Genomic DNA, 20351 nt, shown 5'->3' with positions numbered 1-20351 from the left:
GGGGGACGCAAGAGGGAAGAGATATGGGAACATATGTATATGTATAACTGATTCACTTTGTTATAAAGCAGAAACTAACACACCATTGTAAAGCAATTATACCCCAATAAAGATGTTACAAAAAAAAAATCCTACAGTGAGACCTGCTCTGGTCCGAAAAACCAAATCTTAAAAAACTAAGACACAGGGGCTTCCCTGGTGGCGCAGTGGTTGAGAGTCCGCCTGCCGATGCAGGGGACACGGGTTCGTGCCCCGGTCCGGGAGGATCCCACATGCCGCAGAGCGGCTAGGCCCGTGAGCCATGGCCGCTGAGCCTGCGCGTCCGGAGCGTGTGCTCCGCAACGGGAGAGGCCACAACAGTGAGAGGCCTGCGTAACGCAAAAAAACAAACAAACAGAAAAAACAAAAAACTAAGACTCAAGAGGTTCAAACTGTTTCCAAGTCACTTAATAGGATCCCAGAACAAAGCTTAAGAATAAGTTCAGGAATAGAAACACATCCAGCACCCAAGGGAAATCTTATAATGCCTAGCATCCAATCTAAACTTACCGGGCATGCAAAGAAGCAGGAACATCCAAACCGTTATGACAGAAATCAGTTAAAATGCATCGATTGGGAAGGAAGAAGTAAATGTGCCTTTATTTACAGACAAAATGACTGTATATGTAGAAAGGCCCATGGGATTTATAAAAAGAGCTTTTACTATCAACTAGTGAGTTTAGCAAGGTTGCAGAATACAAGCTGTTTTAGAGGGGGCTTATCACCTCACCCCAAACACTTAAACAACTACCCCAGCACTTTTCTTTGCAGACCTGAAACAAGGTCTGTAAGCCACAAACTCTTACTTAGTATTCTGGCGTTATACGTTAATATAAAAATGTAACTACAGAACTAAGAAAATATTCCAAAATTAACACTGAATGGCAGGACACAATTTTCTTTTTGTTCCACTTCTGACATTGTCTTCAATTAGGCGTGCTACTTGAATAGCTGAATCCCAGACCTCCCCTCCAACCTGAGCACAAATGCAAGAATATTAGGAGGTGCAGAAGCTAAAACTAAACTCAGACACAGAACAGCAGGTCAGTTGTATTTTCTGCAGTTAACATTTAATCACCAAACAAAATACGTGGACCCTGAGCGCCCAAGGGCCAGTACAGGCAAAACACGAGGCCGCAACAAGTGGTGACCATTGAAGAAAGCAATGCTCTAGGGAAGGACGCGAAGGACACAACACATAAGTTAGGGTTAGCGCCCAGGGGCCTGCTGACGCTAAACGAAATAGCGGGTGAAAATGTCCTGCAAGATGTGAACCACCGAGGAAAGCTGGTCCACACAGACGATGATGGAACTTCGGAGTTGGCCAAAGTCTTCAGCAGTCAATCGGCTAAAAGGGAGGGAAAAATAAAATTCAAGTTTGGGGAGGAACACGTCCCTCACTGTCCCCCCACACCGACAATCCCAGAGCAGCACACTTCTTCTTTAGGCTTAACCCTCCCTTACAGCTCCACGTGGCCTGAGCCTGGCTCTGGCCACCTGCCACCAGCCCCTCCCTAGACCCCTCTAGAACCCACATGACCAGGACGTGGCCCTCCACAATGAGCTCCTTCTGAATGGGCTCTGGGACTAGAAAGTATACACTGAGCAACTGGTGGGCGACCTCCGCGTCCATGGGCGATGGGAAATGCACAGTAAGGGTGCTGGAGGAGATATGGTTAAGGCACCACCCACACTACTGATTTCGCCTGTGCCTCAGGCTTCCTCCTCACTGAGACCCGCCTTCACCCCCCCACACCCCGTCTTCCCCGCCAGACCACCCCTTAGGCTGTCCACAACCTCCCACCCTATACACTGAGGCCACCCTGGACATCACCACCCCTACCCTCTGGTTTCCCTCAGGTTGGTTTGCCCCCCCACCATCCCGTCAGCCCAGACCACCCTTGGCCCATACCCTCCAGCCGCCCAGAGTTCCCTCCTTCTACACTTCAGGCCCCACCGCCTGTAGCCCCTCCCCACAAACCACCTCCAGCCCAGCCCCTGGCCGCACGGCCCACGGGGGCTCCTGCAAAAGGATACCACTGTAGCGCCTGTGGACCCGGACCTCCGGCACCGGGTGCTGCGTCTCCATGTGGCCCTGCTGCGTGGGCTGCCCACTGGATCTGCACAAGGCCACCGGCTGCGCCACCTGCCTCTCCTGCGACGCCAGGGTTGCCTGCATCTCCAGGGTTGCCCGGATCAACCGGGTCACCGGGGTCACCCTGTCCACCACGTGCTGCTCCCACTGCAATGGCCGCGGCACCTGCGCCTTCGCCTGGTGCCCTCATGGCTCCTTCACCATCTGCCTCAGACTCCATCTAGGACAACTTCCACCCTCCCTATGAGCGGGGGAAGAAGAAAACGGTCCCTCATGAAACCAACCTTCTAACGGCCACTCAGGTGGGGATTCCTAAGCGCCTGTGCAAACAGACCCCTGGTAACGCCTCCTGACTCGTGATTGGTTCCCACCGACAGAGCCTGCAGGCTTTCCAGCCAATGGTCGCCCCCTTTCGAAGCTCCACACCCCAGAGAGCTGTGTAACCCCAATGAGCCTGCGCAGACAGAAACCCACATTTTCCGGTCCCTCTAACTGCCCTACCTCGGCCCCTGGCTCCCCGTAAGCGGCTTAGCCATGAGGCCTCCGGGTGACGCTCCTCCCAGTAGTGTGGCTGGAGCTCCCCAGTGCGCATGTGCAAACAGAGCCCCGCCCCAACTCCTAAGGCCTCTGAGAAAGGAAGTTTCCCTGCCAAGCCTGCAAACCCCAGGCGAACCCCGTGCACTTCGAAGTCTGTGTCAGTGCCAGCCTGGCCAACTTCACGTGTGACCAGCCTGCTGAGTGCAGGTCCCTGTCATCGAGTTCTGGAAGGGAGTCGGGCACCTCTGGGCCAGGCCCGGCCAGCCCTCTGGTCTCCCACACGTAGCTCGAGTCTGCATGTCTGTTCGTGTGCACGCGTGCGTGTGTCGGGGCCCGGCCCTGCGGGGATGAGGCCAGGGTAGCAGAGCGGGCGGTGCCTGCCCGTCAGGGGAGGGAAGCAGGGGGCTATTGCTGGGCCCGCTGGGGTCGGCGTGGTGCCGGGCCGCCAGGGGCTCCAGGGCTCCGGGGCCAAAGACTGCAGCGACTTCAGGCTGCAAGCTTGGCCCGGGCTGGCCAGGTGCATGGGGGAGACCGGGTGGCCGGAAGGGCTGTGGCGGTGGGGGGGCGGAGGTGGGAGGGGAGGGGAGGAAGGGCTGGGGGCGCCACCCCAGGACCACCGGCAGTCTCCTGGTCCTTTGCTGGCACAGCCCTCATTGGCATTCCCTCCCCCAGGAACAAAGTCTTGAGGGTCTCCGGGGGCCTAGAGGTTCCGGGGACCATCAGCTGGGAGGAGACCCTGTGTCTGCTGGCCTGCTGAGTGCTGGTCTTCGTCTTTGTCTTGAGAGGAGTCAAGTCAACAGAAAAGGTACAGTCGGGGTGACGGCAAGCCCGGGGACAGCACTGCCTGTGGGGTGTGGGTGTCTGCCAGCGACCACTGCTGCCACGGGAGGAGATGGCACCAGGGCCAGAGCCCGAGGAGGGGCAGGGACTTCAGTCCGGACCACTTGATCCCCACCCCCTGACTGGAGAGTCCTCTCCACCCTGCGCCTCCAGGCCCGGCAGCCTTCCCTCCCGAGTGGAGGTGGAGTGGCCCCGGCAGCGGCTGCCCCTTCCCTGGGGTGGGGGGCATCCGTGGCTCGCCTTCCCTGGCTCGATTTCCCTCCCTTCCAGTTTCTCTCGGTTCTGGCTCTGCGTCAGCTTTTGACCTTCTCAGTCTGTCTCTCTCACCTGCCTGTCTGCCCTCGGGGACCCAGCGGGGAGCGTGGACCCATCCCTCCCTCAGGGGCTCCCTGTCAGGTTGTGGGGACAACTGTGTCAACAGACACACAATAAGACAGCCTGCCGGTGGTTGCGGGACACGCGGGACACGGCCAGGTCTCTGGAGGGCGGGAGCGTTCCGGCAGGGTCCGCAGAGCAGCCGCTTGGCGCTGCTTGCGTGGGAGGCAGAGGCCTTTGCTGTCGTCTTGATCTTGCCTGTGTCTCTGGCTAGCTGAGTTCTAATCCCCGGCACCAAGGACCCCCGCCTCTCTGCAGACCAGGACCTGGAGTCGGCACGGGAGGCGTGGGACCTGCCTGCGGGCTGCGGCCTTGCTCCCCGCCAGGGGAGGGCCCTGCCTCTCCCTCCCTCTGCAGCTGACCTGTGCTCGCCGTGGCTCCTCACACCTGCTCTCCCCTCGCTCATCTCCAGGTATGGATAGATGCCGGGACCCAGATTTTCTTTTCTTACGCCATTGGCCTGGGGGCCCTCACGGCCCTGGGCGGCTACAATCGCTTCAACAACAACTGCTACAAGTAGGCACTACAGCCCTGCCACCCCTGCCCTGCCTGCCCGTGGCCAGCAGGCAGTCTCACCAGCCCACACGGTCCCCTCTGCCCCCAGGGATGCCATCATCCTCGCACTCATAAACAGCGGGACCAGCTTCTTTGCTGGCTTCGTGGTCTTCTCCATCCTGGGCTTCATGGCCACAGAGCAGGGCGTGCACATCTCCAAGGTGGCGGAATCAGGTAAAGACGCCCCAAGCCCCAGCCCGGCCTCCGGAGCAGCGGTAGCTGCTGTCGTAACGGACCGTGTACGCGAACGCACACAGAATGACGTTCTGAGAAATGAGAACAATTCAAACTCAATTTGTCCCATCACTCTGGGCCAGGAGGCCTGGCTGAGCAGCTGCGAGGCACAGCTGTCCAGCCACCTCAGGCCAGGCCACGTGGAGCCCCGAGCCCCCATCCGTCTGTATCCAGGGGCCTCGGGGTATGTCCTCACACTTGCCTGAGTGTTGTAGAGGGAAAGGTCGGCCTTTTCTGGGTCAGTGGTGATCTGCGACCACAGTAGCTGCCAGAACCCAGGCACAGAAGGCTGAGGCAGACACGCCACTCTTATGGGTACAGGTCTACCAAGGGCTTGCGGGAACCTTCCAGCCCCTGGTATGGCGCGCACACCCACACACACACACACACGAGGGCTCGAGTGGCCCGGCAGTGTCTTGACAGAAGTCGAAAGGCCCTTGGCCACAGGGTGCCCTGGCATCGTCCACTCCTCTGGTACCGTGGTGCAGTGTGGAGGGGGACAGGATGTGGGTGGGGTGCTCCAGGTGTCCACACCCTGCCCCTTCCCCCTCAGGGCCTGGCCTGGCTTTCATCGCCTATCCCCGGGCCGTCACGCTGATGCCTGTGGCCCCGCTCTGGGCTGCTCTGTTCTTCTTCATGCTGCTGCTGCTTGGCCTTGACAGCCAGGTTTGAGAGGGGGGACGCAAGAGAGGGGGCTGGGAGGTAGGGGGGAGGGGGGCTGGCGAGCAGAGGGCACACTGGGCGACGGGAGATGGCAGGTGGGTGGGGAGGGGCACGGCCTGAGTTGCCCGGCCACAGTTTGTAGGTGTGGAAGGCTTCATCACCGGCCTGCTGGACCTCCTCCCGGCCTCCTACTACTTCCGTTTCCAAAGAGATATCTCTGAGGCCCTCTGCTGCGCCCTCTGCTTTGTCATTGATCTCTCCATGGTGACCGATGTGAGTGGCGGCATGGTGAGGCATGCCCCTGGCCTCAGGCTGCCGGCTGCCACCTTCCCTGACCTGGCTCCATCCCCAGGGCGGGATGTATGTCTTCCAGCTGTTTGACTACTACTCAGCCAGCGGCACCACCCTGCTCTGGCAGGCCTTCTGGGAGTGCGCGGTGATCGCCTGGGTGTACGGTAGGTCCGGGCCGACAGGCAAGCCGGGGGTGCGGTGCGGTCAGGGGTGGTGCGTCTCTAGCCCTGGCCCTCCGGCCTCACGTGACCCCAGGAGCCGACCGCTTCATGAACGACGTGGCCTGCATGATCGGGTACCGACCTTGCCCCTGGATGAAATGGTGCCGGTCTTTCTTCACCCCACTGGTGTGCATGGTAAGGGCCGGGAGAGGCTGGGCAGGGCGAGGGACACTGAGGGCTCGCAGTGGTGGCTGCCGGCTGAGCGCGAGGCTTCTCGCCTGCAGGGCGTCTTCATCTTCCACACGGTGTACTACAAGCCGCTGGTCTACAACAACACCTACGTGTACCCGTGGTGGGGCGAGGCCATGGGCTGGGGCTTCGCGCTCTCCTTCATGCTGTGTGTGCCCCTCAACCTCCTGGGCTGCCTCCTCAGGGCCAAGGGCACCGTGGCTGAGGTCAGTTCCCCGCGCCCCGTCTCCCGCACACCATCCCTCCCTCCCGTTGGGTGGAGACGTGATGTCCAGAGCGCCCTGCCCCTTCTCCCACCCGCCGGGAGGGACAGACCGTTGTGCCGGAGCCTCTTGGCCAGCTCGGAGCGGGGTGTACGGGAGGAGAGTTGGCCCTCCAGGGCCTCGCTCAGGTGGTGGCGGCGGAGGAGAGGCCTGTCCCTAGCCTCTGTTCTAGCAGCCACTCGGCCCTCCACTGAACCCCTATTTCCCTAGCGTAGGGAGCGGGGCCTGGTCAGGAGGGGCGCGGCCCCGGGCCCCAAGTTGGTGGCAGGTGGCGGGAAGCGGAGAGAGGCCAGGGACAAGCAGGTGCCCCTCCCCAGGGACCCAACGTGTCCCTCTCTCCCGCAGCGCCGGCAGCACCTGACGCAGCCCGTCTGGGGCCTCCACCACTTGGAGTACAGAGCTCAGGACTCGGATGTCAGGGGCCTGACCACCCTGACCCCGGTGTCTGAGAGCAGCAAGGTGGTGGTGGTGGAGAGCGTCATGTGACAGGTGCCCCGGCTCACATCACCAGCTCACCCTCTCGTAGCCATAGCAGCCCCTGCTCTAGCCCCCACCCCCCAGGGGGCTTGCCTTTCCCTGACACCTATGGAGGTCTGCCTGGGGGGGGAGGGGAGGAAGCAGCAGAGTGCTTATAACTAAAATAACTTTTTCCATTTTTAATAAAATGCCAAAAATATCACAACCCACCAAAACTAGATGCCTCCCCCACCCCCCTTAACCAAGCTGGTGCCCACGCTGCTTCCCAAGCCCTGCCGCCCGCCCTCCAGTGCCCGCTACCGTCACGTCTCACCTGACCCCACCAGGCCCTGCCTGCCTCTCTCCAGGATCTGCCCAGCACACCCTTGGGTGGCCCCTCACCCCAGGGGCAGCAGTGGCAGCTCGGGGAATAGGGGGACTGGAGAGCAGAGGGGGCAGGCGAGGGGGGCAGCGGAACCAAGGCGAATATTTCAGCTGGGCTAGACCCCTCTCCCTGTCCCTACTCTAGAAGCTTAGAGAGCCAGCCAGCAAGGGAACCTTCAGTTCCTGAGCCAATTGCCACCAATAGCAGTTGTGTGAGCTTGAGTGCATGTGTGCGTGAGTACATAGGGTATAGACATAGATCTCTATTTCTTAGCCAAGGGGGCGTCATCTCTTACCTGACGGACTGCTGTGCGCCTGCTCTCTGGGAACCCCTCCTCCCTGGGCGGGTCAGTGGGTTATCGTCATGTCACCCAGGATCACGCCCCAACCACACAGACCCACGTCCTGTCCCACGGCACCCAGGAGAGGGTCTCCCTCCTCCCTGGGGCCCCCTGTGCCGCCAGACTCCCACCCCACTGCCTGGGAGTGATGGACCCCCCTGTCTCTGCACCCCTGCCCACCCAGGGCCTTGTGTGTGTGCACGTTTGTGTGGGTGCACACGTGCACAGGAACACGTGGGTCGGTGCTGTGCACACACGGCAAGGCCGTGGTGGATGGGAACCCGAGGCTGCTCTCCTGTCAGCAGCATTCCCTTGCCTTAAGTGCGAACTCGACCGAGGCGGTCATTAAAAAGGGGTCGGGGGCTCAGAGGCATCTGAGCTGTGCCTTAATGGAAGAGCGAAGTTTAGATAAATGGCGAGGGTGGGAGACCGGTCAGTACCTTGACTTTTCTAGCGTCTTTATTGCGGACATTTCACATGTACGCACAAGGAGAGAGGATAGTGTTTTTAAAAATCCGCCTACCTTTCACCCGGCTTCAACACTTGTCAACGTTTCACTAGTTTATTTTGAAAATAAGGAAGGGTTTAGGGGTGAGAGTAGTGAAAATAATATCTCTTGAAGAGATAAAAGAAGAGGCACCCCTCGAAGCTTGTCCAAATACAGGGGTGCCCGTGCACCCCTCTCGTAAGGGTATCACATGGCCCTGAAGCACAGGGCCCGCGTAGGGTTGCAACGGGATGTGGTCGGCAACAAGCGGCTACTGGTGTTTTGGCCGCTGTCTCTCTGACTTTCACGTCAGTTCTCTCTCCACATACGCTGAAGCTAGCGATCACCCCACCTTCACTTTGATCAACCTGGAGTCGCCATCTGGGTTCCCTGCAAGGACCTCATGATGGCACCGCCTCCTGCCCCTCCAGGCTCTGCCCTTTCCTAGGTCTGAGGGCGCAGGCCAGAGAGCAAGTAGGGCTGGACACGAGGGAAAATTACCCACATGGTTCCTGCCCTCCAAGATCTGCCACTCCCATTGAGGAGTGCCCCTCTGGTGGCTCTGAGGGCCCCTCTGTGGCAGGAGGTGGGGTCATCGTCTAGGTATGATGAGGGAGGTGGTAGGAGACATGAATTGAGGAGAGTAGGCAAGGTTGGGGTTTGGTGAGGAAGGTTTCGGGGGTTTAAACTATGAGGAAGTGTACTGTTGACCGAACACGAAGGCTAGAGGGAGGTGATGATGGTTGTGGTTGAGTTTTCCAATGAAGGGTCATCAAGGACCCAGACCCTTTCCTTCCTGACCCTTTTAAACAGCATGTGGGTGTTCTAGGCTTGGTGCTGGGTGAATGACTCCTGCCTAGGAAAGAAGAGCTCGTAACCATTGCATATTTTCTAAATAATTCGTTTTATTTTAGTCTTTTAAATAAGGTGCTCAACTCGCCAGCCTCATTTGTGAGCTCTTTTGTGCCTTATGCTTTGTCGTATCCCCAGTGCCATGGGCAGTGCCTGGTACCCACAAGGTGCTCATTCACTCATTCAAGAATTATTTGCTGCTAAGTGCTAGGATGCAGGGATCCAGGGCACCTCGCCCAGCCTGTGGGGTGGACGTGGGGTCAGCAAACACTTCCTTGGGATCATAATGCCGGACCTGAGTCCCTGAATCTCGGAGGCTCAGCAGGATATTGAAGGCTTCCCTTCCATTAGCAGCCAGAGTCTGAAGCTGTTCCTATGCCAGAGCTCACGGGCGGGGGGGGGGGAGGCGGGGGGGGGTCAGCGTCCAATTAGTGCTGATTGAACACCTGTTATGTGCGTGGTGCCGGGGCGGCAGGTTAATCACAGTTCTTGCCTTCAAGGAGCCTCTCGGCCAGTCAGGGAGAGAGCAAAGCACTTCAGCCCTAGGTAATGAGTGAGCGCACGGGCACTCCCCAAGGCCGCCAGGAGTGAGCGGCCCTTGAACCCATGGCACCATGAGGAGGGGCCAGCTGGCCCAGAGGCTGGAAGCGGGGTAGGTCGGGAAACGCGGCCGAAAGGAGGGCGTGCAGGAGGAGGGTGGAGTGGGGTACAGCCCCTGGGCTGGCTCTGCCTTTGCCCCCTTGCCTTTACCTCATTTGGACTTGGGAGCTCGCTCCTTGTACTTCTAGCTCTTTGGCCGGAGAAGTGTCTGACGGTGCTCCAGGGTCTGGGTGTCATCGTCCGTGAAGGGGCCGTGAAACGTTCACTGACCCCCCCAGAGCTGCTCCATCTTGGAAAGCGTCAGGGTTTGTTCCACGAGTGACGGCGGGAAAGGGGGTTACCGGTAAGGTCCAGGCGCCCGCAGAACCACAGCACAGCCCTCAGGAGGAGGCGTGGGGCTGCGAGGGCTGCACGGACATGACCGACTGGGCTCTGGCACGTGGAGCCCCTCTTCCCCCTCCCCTTGCATTGGACCGCCGGCCTCGTCTGCTCGTGGCTCTCCAGGAGTCTCTTGAGGGCCCCCTCGACTTCCTTGCTCCTCAGACTATAGATCATAGGGTGGAGCACGGGAGTGACACTGGTGTAGATTAAGGACACAGTTTTGTCCTGTTCTGGGGCGTAGCATGACTTGGGGCGAATGTAGATGAATATCGTGCAGCCGTAGTGCAGAAGGGAGACCAGCAGGTGCCCAGCACAGGCGGAGAAGGCCTTGCTCCTGCCCTCAGCCACGTGGATTCTGAGGACGGCAGCGATAATGAACCCGCAGGAGAGCAGGGTCAGCAGGAAGGGAACCAACAGGATGAGCAGGCAGACGCGGAAGACCGCGACCTCACTGGCCCGCGTGCGTCCGCGCAGGCCAGGAGTAGCACAGCGGGGATGTCACAGAAGAAATGACTGATCTCATGAGACTGACCAAAGGGGAAGAGGGATATCAGTGTGGGGAGGGTGAAGGAGAGCGCAAGTCCGCTGACTCACGCCAGATCCAGCATCTGCAGACACAGGGTCCTGGCTATGATGACTGTGTAATGCAGGGGCTTGCAGACGGCCACAAAGCGGTCGTAGGCCATCGCAGCCACGAGGAAACACTCTGCCCTGCCCAGGGCGCTGAAGAGATGCATTTGCAGGGCTCAGCCCAGGAAGGGCATCCGCTGGCTCCCGGACAGGAAACTGGCCAGCATGCTGGGGACGATGGCCCATATATAGCCGATTTCAATGGTGGACAGGTTGCGAAGGAGGAAATATGCGGAGTCAAAGAGGGTGATGAGCGCAAGAGTCGTGTGCCCTGCTAGGGTGACAAGATGCATGATTAGAAACAGTCCAAACAGGGAGATTTGTAATTCAGCCAGGTCCCCAAAGCCCAAGACAATGAATTCAGAGCTCAAGGTGTGCTGCTTCTGCAGTGGGGCCATCCTGCGTTCTCCTCTGTCGAGCTCCTGGGCCGGAAAAGGCAGCTTTCTAGCAATTCTCTAAGTCATGGGAGACCCTGGAGCCCTCTCCACAGATGGCCATTGTCCCCATTCTGTGAGCCTTTTGAATTCTGCCTTCTGTTCAGTGAGAGCGGCGGAGTGCTCGCTCTGATGGTGACGTCACTTTAGTTCACCTGTTGAGTTATTACAGAAACGAGCCGAGATGAGTGAAGTTGTCTTTAACAGACCCTAACGAAAGTCCTCCTTCTGACTACGTTTTGAAGAGCGGCCTCAGGGTAGGGGTTGGGTGCTGAGCGTGATGTTACTTAGGTTGGAACAGAGGCCGGGCCGGCGGGGTCATTGACGCCGTGGGGAATTCCCGTGGGATGGAAGGTCCGGCGAGTTGGTCTTAAAGACACTTTGACTCTGTGCGTTGGCTATGTTGTCCCTCCCTCGCCACCGCCCCTCCCCACCAAACTCCCAGGGTTCCTGCAGCCTCCCCTGTTTCAGCTCCGCTGAGTCGCAGGGAGACCCCGGCTTACGTGTCACCCTGCTCTAGACACCTCTTCTGAGCCCTGGGCTGAGTCAGGCGGATTCTCTCTCTGGCTACCCCAAAAGCCTGTGGGCTCCCTGATGGCAAGAATGATTTCTTATTTAGGCTCTCAAACAGTGGCTGGTACATATTAGTATTATTGGTGAAGATCTGTTGACTAAAAGTCTGTTGCTCGTTTCTGCATCCTCTGCAGTTAGGGCAGAGTCAGACGTTGAGTAGGCGCCCAACACGTATGCTTGAGTTAATGGTTAAGTGAAAGCAGGGAACCTTTGACGTATTGGGGATGCTGAGGTCATGATCGTCCAGGGTGGGAGGAAGCAGGACAGAACTAGGACATAGTCGGCACCTTCCCAGACTTTGGGGGACACGTTTGCTTCTCTCTTCCCCGGTAGGACCAAAGATACAAGTAGGAGGCCTTATGCCTAGGCTTCGATTCCTTCCTGTGCATCCCTTTCTCACAGCAGAGGAGAGGAGAAGATTGCTAAAGAGTCTAGAGATCTAACACATCGAGACTCAACAGGAGTGACCTGTTGAGGTCACTGAGATGGGTTCTCTTCATTTTCAGCGCCTCGTGGAAATGGAGTTGTCACCTCAAGGACAGGAGCTCACTTAGGTACCATTTGGACCGGGGCCAAAGTGTGAGACTCGAAGTGTGTTCACTGAAACCTGAAAACCCATTCTGCTGATGGTTTTGCTTGGCCCAGACGGAGTTTGTGCTTCCAGTTTTCCAGCCCCTTGCATGTCACACTGACTATTCTTTGGGTGTTCACTGACCTAATGGGCGCCTAGAGTCTCTGAGCAGCACGGGTCCCTGGAGGGCCGTTTGCCCACTCGTTACCGCAGAGCCGATGGTCACGACGTCTTCCCCGGATGACGCCTTCCCTGCTCCCAGCCCTGCCACCAGCTCCGCCTGGAAATCACACTAAGTGCCCTGCTCTGCCAGCGGTCTGAGTGAGGCCATCCTTTCCGGGTTCTTGTTTCTCTTCCTTGGACTCGGACCCTCGGCTCTGGCTTGGCCACAGCTGATCACTTCCTCTCTTTTTTCCCATGACGGGGCTGCGGACATGTGGGGATTGCTTTGTTTCATTTGGGCCCTAAACCTTGAAAATACTGAAAACACAAAGATGAAAGTCAAAGACTTTCAAAGACACATGATCCAAACGGTTGAAAAGCGAGAAGTGAAAGTCAGTGTGACTTTCTCCCCCTGCTCTCCCAGAGAGCATCGCTCTCAGCCGGGGGGGCTCACTTCCTTCCCTGCTTTGTCCGGTGCGTACAAACGCAAACACTTCACGCACACACTCACACGCATGGGCATACGCACACACACTCCCACACGTGTACACAGAAACAGGCATGCACACACCTTACACACGCAAGCATAAACACGATCACATGTACGCACACATCTGCACACGTGTATGGACACACACAGTGCACACGTGTATGGACACACACAGTACCCACCTGCGCGCATACATTCACACACACCTGCACGCATATATGCACATATTCCCACACTCACACGTGTATGTATATAAACATTCACCACAGTCACACATTAAAAAAGCTGAAATGGGATCATATTACACATATAAACTGACTGCCCTTAGTGTTTTCACCGCATAATGTGTCCGGGAGAGGTTTTCAGTCAGCACGTAGCTGGTTTACGTCAATCTTTTTTTCTTTTTCTTTTTTTTAACATCTTTATTGGAGTACAGTTGCTTTACAATGGTGTGTTAGTTTCTGCTTTATGACAAAGGGAATCATACTTCAGTCTTTCAACTGCCGCATTCTACAGTATGGATGCACTGTAATGTCATTAAGTATAATGAAATAATACAACAAACACACGATAACAGATAAAACCTATACACAAAAGTAAATAAAACATAATTAAAATAACTGAGACTTGAATCAGTCTTTCATTACTTCGGTGTTGCAGTGGTTTCTATTTGTTTCTTACCACACGCCACGGTCCAAAGCATAGCCCCGAGTGGAGCGCGGAGCAGCGGCCCCGCGTGAGTACGGCTCGTGCATCCTTCCTGCTCTTTTCTCGCGTGCCTGGAACGGCCCCGGAGAAGAGATGTGGTTTTGTTACCTGGGAGGCACAGATCAGCGCGTGAAGCGGAAAACCGGGGAGAAGCCCGAGGAGGAGGAAAGCCCATCTTCAGGGAAGCAGCGGCAGCGCCGAGTGGCCTGGACCCGGTGGCACAGCTTCCCGCAGCCTGGCCGGTGGCTTTCCCGCCTGTCCGGACCACGGGGACCGAGCCCTCGGAAGCACTGTCTGATGGCTGGAAGGAAGGGAGTGTCCTTAGAGGAGCTGCTACGTTGGCCCTAGAGGAGAGGTGGGGAAGGAGGCCGTCCCTGTGGTCCACCCCACCGAGGGGAGGCCCTTCCCTAGGTCACACAGCTGAACCCAAGCCCAAACTCAATTACTCAGGTTTTCCTTGCCAAAAAAAAAAAAAAGAAAGAAAAAGAAAAAGAAAAAAAACAGTCTAGATCTTGACAATGTCGTTTAACTCAGATCTGCTGAAATTGCGGGCCCACTGTGCCGTCACCAGTATGCGAATGGGCCTCAGGCTGATTTTAGAGGCAGGAAATGCACAGGTTTGCTTGGGTTTGAATCAAGCCATCAGGCCTTGCTAGAGAGGAGTGCAGAGTGGGCAGTGGAGCCCGAGATCGGTGAGCTTCTAAGCCCCCCAGCCCCCAAAGCTGAGAGTCTACAAGGGGACTTAATCAGGGCCATCAGGGATTCCATTTTTAATCTGCAAACTCTGAGTCATCAAAGTAGCTTCATTGAACGAAGTGGGGACTGAGGGTTATGGAAGCTTGAGAAAGCTACTACTCAGCTGACCCAGGCTTCTGTCTAATACTTTCATCTCCCCGGTTCTGGTCTAGGTGCAGCCCGATGTCCAACCTGCACTGTGCCCCGCATCCTCGTAAGGCAGGACCCCAACGACGTCTCGCCTACATTCATAAAGCCAGTCTTCCCCCTGCAGCCACTCTGGGCCTTCCTTTGGTTTCACTTCCACGGCCCACAGGCTTGCTCAGAGTAAACCCCCTTTCCACCGCCGTCCTTTGGAGGATAGCCCTGCCCGGGCCAAAGCCTCGGAGGGCTAGCTCGGTGCTGGCCTGCAGGCGGCAGTGGGACAAGGCCTGCCCCGCAGCATTCTGCCACACTCTGCAACCGGAAACAGGACCCCCAAGAGCCCTCTGGGTACTCAGAATTACACACAATTCCCCTTGAATCATTCCAGTCGTCTCTGCCTCTAATCATGACCCCAGAGGGGCTGCCAACAGTCCAAGGTGGGCCTACGGCACTTTTCCACCTTCTTCTCCCTCCTCCCTGGCCTGTTTCTCCTCTTGGCCCCAGTTTCTAATACAAAAGCTCTTCTGCCATCTAATGGAGAGAAGCACCGTGCAACTCTCCAGCGTCGATGAGTGACCTGATGTGGCGGCAGCGCGGGGCTGAGGATATGCTGTCTTCCTCCAGCTAATGCGCATGCCCACCTTAGTGCCAGCATTACCGGCACGTGGGGTCCGAAGGGAGGGACGGCAAGTAAGAGGTTTTAAACATAAATTCAGCACTTTGGAAGAAAGGCACGTCAAAAGGGCCCTAAGTAACTGGGGCTGCCGCCTCTGCAAATTCCTAGATGTTCTAAGGCAGTGTCAGCGCAGCTGCCACACCACTCACAATCACAGACTCTGTGTGTCTCCCCTGGTTTCCTCGAGGAAAGAGATGCCACATGGAGATGCAGTGAAATACACTGTTGGTGAGCAGCGTCCAGAGGTCCACGTTTCCTCACCAGGGGGAGTTTGTCAGAGGTTCTCAGTGTGGAGTATTTGGTCTCTTTCTCCTTCCCTTTCCACTCCCTCCAATGGGTTGTTCTGAGTCTAACTGTGTGGGGTATAGGGAATTAGCTGTATTCACAAACCAGCCCTTACCAGTGTAGAGGCTTTGCTTCCCCATCTGCTGGGACTTTTCTTGTATTTCTCAAGTGGTTCAGAACTCCGGCAGGGAAGAGGTATGCTATTTATTGGCCCTTCTTCACTCCCCCAAATTCTCAACTTAAGTGCTCATATTTGTATTTAAGTTTCTTAGAAATTGTGCTGCCAAGGAGGCAGGCATGCAGTCCTGAGTGGGGAGCCTCAGAATTCCCTTCATTTCTCAGGGAAGGAACTCCGCTCCCGCTTCCTCACCTTACGGGCAGTGGGTCGGGACACTAGGCCTCTTCGTGGAACCACGTGCTTGTATTCGGTTAGGACGTGATGATGAAGCAATCTGGTTGATTGTTTTTCCCTTAACAGTCTCTTCATGGTTGTTTTGATTTACTGAGGTATAGTTGACGTACAGTATTATATAAGTTTCAAGGTGCACAGCATAGTGATTCACAGTTTTTAAAGGTTATAATCCACCTATCGTTATTATAAAATATTGGCTCCATTGCCTGTACTGTACAGTATATCCTTGCAGCTTATTTATTTTGTACATAGTAGTTTGTACCTCTTAATCTTCTTAGTGACAGATTGATGGGTTCTCTTTATTTTCCTGCCTTGTATTTTGGCAACCACAAAGAGTTCCACAGTTGAAATTACCTGTAGGTAGGTAAGCATCGGATTTCTAGGACCACCAGGCACCCCGTGCCCCTGATTTCCCCCCATCTGCTTCCTTCCCTCGGGGGATAAGCGTCCACAGACCTTGGAGCCGGGATGGGTTGGTCTCAGCCAACCCAGATTTTGGAGTTTGTGGGAATACCTTGTCACCTAGTTTTGTTGTGGACGTTACCCTGGGTTTTTGGGTTTGCTATCGTTTCCTGTATCTCTTTCTCTTTCTCTTTCGGGGCTGGGAGAGTAGATGAGGATTTTGTGAAGATTCAAAAATGATGTTACCACCTCTGCTGCCACCTTCCCAGAATCGAGAAACTGTATGGCTTCTGGGTCAGAACGATTAATAAAGATATCTTAACATCGATACAACAAAACACAGAAAAATTAGACGTTCTGGGCAAATCGTGACTTGACATGGATCTAAGTCCTCTGTCCATATTTCTCCTGGAACGACAAATGATGGGGGGCCGAGGGGCGCAGGAGAGCAGAGCTCCTTGGGGAATTGCACCCACTGACTGAGAAGGGTCAGGGCTGGAGGTTCGGCAGCCGGAGGAGGGGGACGCAGCCTTCTGGGGAGAAGTCCACCTGATACTGGTCGCATCTGATGATGTCAGGGCAAGAGCTGGGCACTGCCACGGAGTGGCTTTCTGAGGGGACTGTGCCCAACCGACCGACTGGCTACTGCCCTAGGATAGAAAAAGAACGTCTGTGCTGCAGTCGTCTTGGGCTCCGGCCTCACCACCCTCACTATCACTTGCTCCATGTTGAAGAGGACAAATCTAAAGCTGAGGGAGATGAAGCATCTTAGCTTCCCCGCAGCCACCCAGCCGGGAAGGGGTGGAGTTGAGTTGGGCCTCGGGTGGTCTGCCTGGCCCCAGCTCAGGTCCACCTCACAGTCAGGTCTGGCCTCAGTTTCCACTGTAAGCAGACTAATGCTTGACTCTTGTCTGCTTCACGTGTCTGTGTTTGGTCCCCTATTAGTTTCTAAATTCGTCCATACACCCTGGCACAGAGGAGGTATACAGCAAATGATGGCTCTCAGTCTATTAATGCTGGTGTGTGGTCAAGGATCACAGAGGCTGCTCACGTCAGTAATGTGGTTGGCATACACCTCTAATTGTTTCCCCTGAGGTTCTCTTGCCAAGATCCTTTTGTGTTTCCTAAATCTCTCTCTGCTTAACAAGGGCCAGCACAGGTGGCCCCCAACCCGGACTGCAGATCGGAAAGTTGGGATTCCTTTCCTGAGCCGTACTGTGAGCCATGTGACTCGGGGACGTGCCGCTCTCTCCCTAGAGGGTGGGTCTAGCTGAAGATGTGCCAGGTATGCTTGTCCTTTGTGTGTCCCAAGCAAGAGGACGGGACTTTCTTATGACCTATGCTGACTTCACTGCAGCCCTGAGCCGCTGGGCAATGGGAGGCCGGCCACAGGCTACAAGGGAACTCAGAGGCAGAGGACTCCAGAGTCCCTGGCAAGTTTGTGCCCAGAGGGACGTCCTTTGCCCCTGTCCCAGGTGGACCTCAGAATCTGGGGACCAACTAGTCAGGAAATGTTGACAGCTATGGAAAGAGTGAAAATTTAGACTACACCCCTGGGAAAGAAGGACTCACCTCTGCCCACATGTTCATTCTCTGCTGCGGTCGGTGCCTGCTCTGCAGAAGTGCAAGGGCGTTCCTGATCAAGCGTCCTGTCCCGGAAGGACCTACCATTGACTCCTGATATCTACAGCTCTTAGGTCCTCAAGGCTGTTTTAACGCCTTACTATCAAGCTCCTCAAGGCACAGATGATTGAGCCTACCGGCTTTCGTCTAAAGGAAAGCACGCACAGAACAGAGACTACAGTTCTTTCCATTTCCCAGCTGAACTAGAAATCCAAACTTCAGGTAAGTGAAGACATCGTGGTTGGCCAGAGCACTGTTGAAATCAGGCAAACAGGTTACGATTTGACAAGAGAGGGCTGGTGAAAATCTCACTGTGTTCATCCCAAAGCAGGTTTAATCTCAGGAAAACAAAGTTTGGCTCAAAGGCAGAGCAGGAAGGGGCTCTCCTCCTGATGTTCTCTACTCCCATCACTGAGCTGCTCAGCCCATCTCACAAAGGCAGTTCATGGCAATTCCATCTCATGCCCTGGGGGCTGCAATGCCGTTTTTGGAAATAGATGCCATCTATGGAGTTCTCAGTGAAGAGCATGTTGGGGCCTTTTCCCCGGGGACGATGTTGCCAGTATCTCAATGGTACAGGATACTTTTGCGTGCGTAGAGGCTGCTCTCCTTAGTCCTCCAGACGGCTCAATCTGCTCACACAGCGCCACTCCATGAGGCCAGAGTCAGCCCCGATGGCAGCGAGAAGCCACCACCTTCTGTAAGGACTAGCCCGTTCCACGCCCCAGCACACGGCGCCAGCTTCCTGTGGAACCAGGCCCATCAGTGGCTTCTGAAAAGCTGCGTGGTCTTCATGACTGCCGTTCAAACCCTGGTAAGCAGGCACCCTGCTAGGGGTAAATGAAGGCTTCCCCAGGCACAGGCAGGGAGGGGTAGCTTTAAATTGTGAATATTCACAGTAAGCCAGAAATCACATCTTTGCCACTATTTAAACTTATGAACAATTTCCGATGCTAGCTTAAAAATGTGTGTGCGTGTGTGTGTGTGTGTGTGTGTGTGTGTGTGTCTGTCATAGTTTCACAAAATTCTTTTGCAGGGAAGTGAGCAAAATTGTCTGGAGTCCACTGATTGGAGTCGATAGGACCTTGGCTGCGGCTTTCAAAGCCCTCGGTGGAGGTGGCCTCAGGCCTCTCGTGTGTCTGCTCTGTGACCGGAGCACAGCAAGCGTATGTCCTCACAGGAGCAGAGGTGGGCGCTGCTTCCAGGACCCCGCACTGTTTTTAGAATCGAACGGCATGAAGGCACGAAAACCCTCATGTGGGAAGTGAAAGTGCGAGTCACACGACAGAGATGTGACTTCAGCCTTGGGGACCAGCAAGGAGGGGGAGGGGAAAGCCTCTTTCCCTAGGACTGGAGTGAATCGCTTTCTCTCTCATTCTCATGTTGGGACCCTACAGTCACGAAGCGTCTGAAAAGCTGTCTGTGTCTGTGTCTGCTGCTTCTCTCATTCCTGCTCTGGGGCAAGAGTTGAAAGCCACTAGGAAATGAAGAGGTCGTACTTGAAGCCAGTGGTTCTCTCAAACAGAGACACCAGAAGGCAGGGGCGGGACTGGTTAAAACATTGCTGGGGGGACTTCCCTGGTGGCGCAGTGGTTAAGAATCCGCCTGCCAGTGCAGGGGACGCGGGTTCGAGCCCTGGTCCGGGAAGATCCCACAGGCCGTGGAGCAGCTGGGCCCACGCGCCACAACTACTGAGCCTGGGCTCTAGAGCCTGCGTGCCACAACTACTGAGCCCACGCGCCACAACTACTGAAGCCTGTGTGCCTAGAGCCCGTGCTCCGCAACAAGAGAAGCCACCACAATGAGAAGCCCGCACACCACAACGAACAGTGGACCCCGACAGGTGCAACTAGAGAAAGCCCACGCACGGCAATGGAGACCCAATGCAGCAAAAAAAAAAAAAAAAAAAAAAAAAGTCTACAAATAATAAATGCTGGAGAGGGTGTGGAGAAAAAGGAAGCCTCCTACACTGTTGGTGGGCATGTAAATTGGTGCAGCCACTATGGAGAACAGTATGGAGGTTTCTTAAAAAACTAAAAATCAAACTACTATATGATCCAGCAATCCCACTCCTGGGCATATGTCCAGGCAAAAGTATACTTCAATAAGATAAACGCACCCCTATGTTCAGAGCAGCGCTGTTCACAGTAGCCAAGACATGGAAACAACCTAAATGCCCATTGACAGATAAACAGATAAAGAAGATGTGGGAATATATACAATGGAATATTGCTCAGCCATAAAAAATGAAACAGTGCCATTTGCAGCAACATGAAAGGACCTACAGATTAGCATACTAAGTGAAGTAACACAGAGAAAGACAAATATCATATGATATCACTTATATGTGGAGTCTTTAAAAATATGATATAAATGAACTTATTTAGAAAACGGAAATGGACTCACAGCCATAAAAAACAAACTTACGGTTACCAAAGAGGATAGCAGAGGGAGAGGGGGAGAGATAAATTAGGAGTTTGGGATTAACATATACACACTACTATATATAAAACAGATAAACAACAAGGACCTACTCTATAGCACAGGGAACTATATTCAATATCTTGTAATAACCTATAGTGGAAAAGAATCTGAAAAAGACTATATATATATATATATATATATATATAACACAATATGTGTGTGTGTGTGTAATGGAATCACTTTGCTATACACCTGAAACTAACACTGTAAACGAACTAT

General features: G+C 55.1%; 2 protein-coding genes and 1 pseudogene across 2 annotated transcripts; 1 reads left to right on the top strand and 2 right to left on the bottom strand.

Moving 5' to 3' along the window:
* Positions 1–550: 550 nt before the first annotated feature.
* Positions 551–2544, bottom strand: LOC149744116 (EKC/KEOPS complex subunit LAGE3-like). The gene is made up of 3 exons (XM_089903838.1): positions 2077–2544; positions 1575–1700; positions 551–1387 (listed from the first exon to the last, which is right to left on the bottom strand). Exons 1-3 carry the CDS (start codon positions 2352–2354, stop codon positions 1273–1275), a joined length of 519 nt encoding a protein of 172 aa, XP_089759964.1. The 5' UTR covers positions 2355–2544; the 3' UTR covers positions 551–1272.
* Positions 2545–2968: 424 nt separating this feature from the next.
* Positions 2969–6863, top strand: LOC149744115 (sodium- and chloride-dependent creatine transporter 1-like). Its single transcript, XM_089903909.1, has 8 exons — positions 2969–2992; positions 4299–4402; positions 4491–4615; positions 5229–5341; positions 5474–5611; positions 5691–5793; positions 5885–5985; positions 6075–6863. The coding sequence occupies exons 1-8, from the start codon at positions 2969–2971 to the stop codon at positions 6510–6512; spliced, it is 1146 nt and encodes a 381-aa protein (XP_089760035.1). The 3' UTR covers positions 6513–6863.
* A 2397-nt stretch (positions 6864–9260) lies between these two features.
* LOC149744114 (olfactory receptor 10V1-like) lies at positions 9261–18491 on the bottom strand (annotated as a pseudogene).
* Between the last annotated feature and the right edge of the window lie 1860 nt (positions 18492–20351).

Source organism: Delphinapterus leucas, chromosome X (genome assembly GCF_059928025.1).
Source record: "Delphinapterus leucas isolate spDelLeu-1000000601 "Yukka" chromosome X, BTC_Dleu_Yukka2, whole genome shotgun sequence".
Lineage (NCBI taxonomy): Eukaryota > Metazoa > Chordata > Mammalia > Artiodactyla > Monodontidae > Delphinapterus > Delphinapterus leucas.
The sequence above is the reverse complement of the archived record's forward strand: the minus strand, read 5'-3'. Positions and strand labels throughout refer to the sequence as shown.